The sequence below is a fragment of the Octodon degus genome, unplaced genomic scaffold (assembly GCF_000260255.1).
Source record: "Octodon degus isolate 3935 unplaced genomic scaffold, OctDeg1.0 scaffold00206, whole genome shotgun sequence".
Taxonomy (NCBI): domain Eukaryota; kingdom Metazoa; phylum Chordata; class Mammalia; order Rodentia; family Octodontidae; genus Octodon; species Octodon degus.
In genome coordinates, this window is record NW_004524782.1 from 1,357,453 (window position 1) to 1,359,952 (window position 2,500).

The 2,500-nt window shown below is 61.0% G+C and overlaps 1 protein-coding gene across 1 annotated transcript in view; it reads left to right on the top strand.

The window, feature by feature from the left end:
- The window catches only part of Iglon5 (IgLON family member 5), a gene marked incomplete at its 5' end in the record, with an annotated part of 14,531 nt that continues 12,031 nt past the window's right edge, over window positions 1-2,500 (top strand). The window contains one exon of the mRNA XM_004644670.2: window positions 1-49. Within this exon, the coding sequence (XP_004644727.1) occupies window positions 1-49 (49 nt within the window). The remainder of the gene's footprint in view (window positions 50-2,500) is intronic.

Here is a 2,500-nt window from a genome sequence, read left to right on the forward strand (position 1 = left end):
CGGCTCCTCGCCGCCGCCGCCCTGGCCGGCCTGGCCGTCATCAGCCGAGGTACCGCAGCGCGGGGGCGGGGGCTCGGCCGGGACGCCGGGGTCCCCGTGGGGGTCGGGCTGAGGGCTAGGGCTGCACCCCGGGCCGGGGGAGGGGAGGCCCCGGACGCAGACGCGGAGCTCCGGGCTGGGGAGGGGGCTGCATCCCTGGCCAAGAAAAGGGGTCCTTGAAGTCCGGGTGCGCGCCCCGGGCAGGGGTCTGCGTCCCCCGGTACATCCTAGGCCTAGGGGCGGAGGTCGTTTCTCCACCCTGTGAGCGTGTCGCAGACACCTGATCCTGGCAGGGGTCTCAAAGGCCGGGGTGGGGGTTCCCTGGAGGGCTACCTCTTTGAATTGAGTTGTGGTACCCCGCGGGGGTCTCATCCCTGTCTGACGAGGGTACCTGAGGAAGTCCTTGCCTGGGGCTGGGGTCCAGCTCTCCTGGCAGAAGTGGGGGATGGATGTCTCTCCAGGTCAGTGAGAGGTGGGGACGGAAAGCCCACAGACCCAAGTCCCCAGGCCAGGACAGACCCAGCAGGGGCAGAGAGTCCCCCGCGGGGCCTCTGGGTTGAGTGCTGGTATTGGGGCATTGTAGTTATGTGCTGGGGATCCAAAAGTTGGGGTGTTGGGCGCGGGCTGAGATGCGTATCTGCCATCCCGGTGCTGACTGGGATGAGAGATGAAGGAAAGAAGGCAGGCAGGCCAGGGGCCACTGCGTGAGGAGGGAGGCCAAGGGTTAAGGCAGGGTCATGGAGTTCATCTTTGCTCACTGGGGCAGGGGCCGAGGGGGAAGGTGTTTGGGGGAAGGGAGTCCTAGGGACAGGACTTGGGGCTGGGCCTGCCAGGGAGAGCAGGGTCAAGGAGGTGTCCCCAAGGGAAACAGGGCAAGAGGGCAGGAAGACCCTGGGGTGCTCAGCGGCACAGAAATAGGGTTAATCCAGCTTCCGGGGTTTTCCTAGGCCCCTGACCCAACCACAGGTTGGTCACAGTCAGGGACCCAACACAGGGACCCCAGCCCCCAACGCAGTGACCCCAGCAGCCTCAGGGACGCTGCCGCTCTTGGCCTCTTGCCTGGACACGCACTGGCATAGAAACTCTGTTCCCAGGCACACCTGCAGATGCCCCGCCAGCAGACACCCACGCCCCTGACGCAGATCTGCTGAGCCCGGGCGGGTGCGGCAGGCCACAGCGTCGGCCCCCAGCTGGTGCAGAAGGCAGCCGGCCTGCCCGCCTCGCTGGCCGCCCGCGCTGCGCCTCCCGCTTTTTGTGCCTGTCCCTGGTCTCTGGGGGGTCTCTGATGCTTGGCCGGTTCCAGAGTCTCCTGCCCGTGGTCTTTTGCGTGCTGGTGGTGACAGTCCATCTGTCTCTGTCTCTAGTCTTTGTGTCTCGTCTCTGCTGGTCTCAGCACGGTGTCACTTCTGTGTCTCCTGCTGTCACACTGCTCCCACCGTCACCCACGTGTGAGCCCCTCCTCTCCCCTCCTTTCCCCCCACCCCACTCCCTGGACGCATTTCACCTCTACCCTCCGCCGCTCTTCTCTCAAGGTAGCTTCTTCTTCCCCACTCCTCTGGCTCCTGGGCCCCAAAAACCATAACTGCCCTGGAGTCCTGAAGGGAGAGCCCCAGCAAAGCCACGTGACCTTGGTTGAGTGCCTCCCCACCCGTGGTCATGGTTCCCACATTCGAGAACCAAGGTGGCAGAGGATGGCTTGGGGTGAGCTCACAGCACCCACCTAAGGATAGTTTGTGCCTAAAAGCCCGCTTCCAAATGTGTGAAATATCGCATCTTGGGCTCACGATGTTGTCCAAGTTAGGGGTGACACGGCCCACCTCACTTACACCCCTGCTGCCCCATAGCTGTCTGCTCAAGCCCATGCCTCGCCCTCCCAGCAAGGCCAACACAGCAACCGGAGTGCAGTCTGAGGAGAGGACTCCTTGACTTTTTGATATTTTTCCCAAAACAGAAATAAAATGAGTCCATTGCTGTGCAACTGGCTTAATTCCACTTAACGAAAGCTCCCTGGCATCCGTAAATACTGAGCTACTTTTAATTTTTTTTCCTAAATCCTTTATGCCAACACACACACACACACACACACACACACGTGAATATTCATTCACAAAAGTAGCTGCACAGTCCTCACGTACAACAATTCAACCAGGTCCGATAGCAGCCACAACCATGACCCGTGAGTTGAGGGCTCCCGTGCTTTCTGGCAGTGGATGGGTGGGGAGAGCCAGGAGGCCGCAGAGCAAGCCCAGCAGCCCCTCAGCTCTGCCTACTGCTCGGATCTTTAGTTGAGATTCTTGCTGTCCACTGTGCTATCCACTTCTGAGCCCTGGGTTTGATGGAGTGGGGGCTCAGTTTGAGGGATTCATTCAGCAAATGTTGACAGAGCTCATGGTTGCTGCTGTAACCTCAGAGGATGGAGGGATGGATGGATGGATGGATGGATGGATGGATGGGGGGTGGA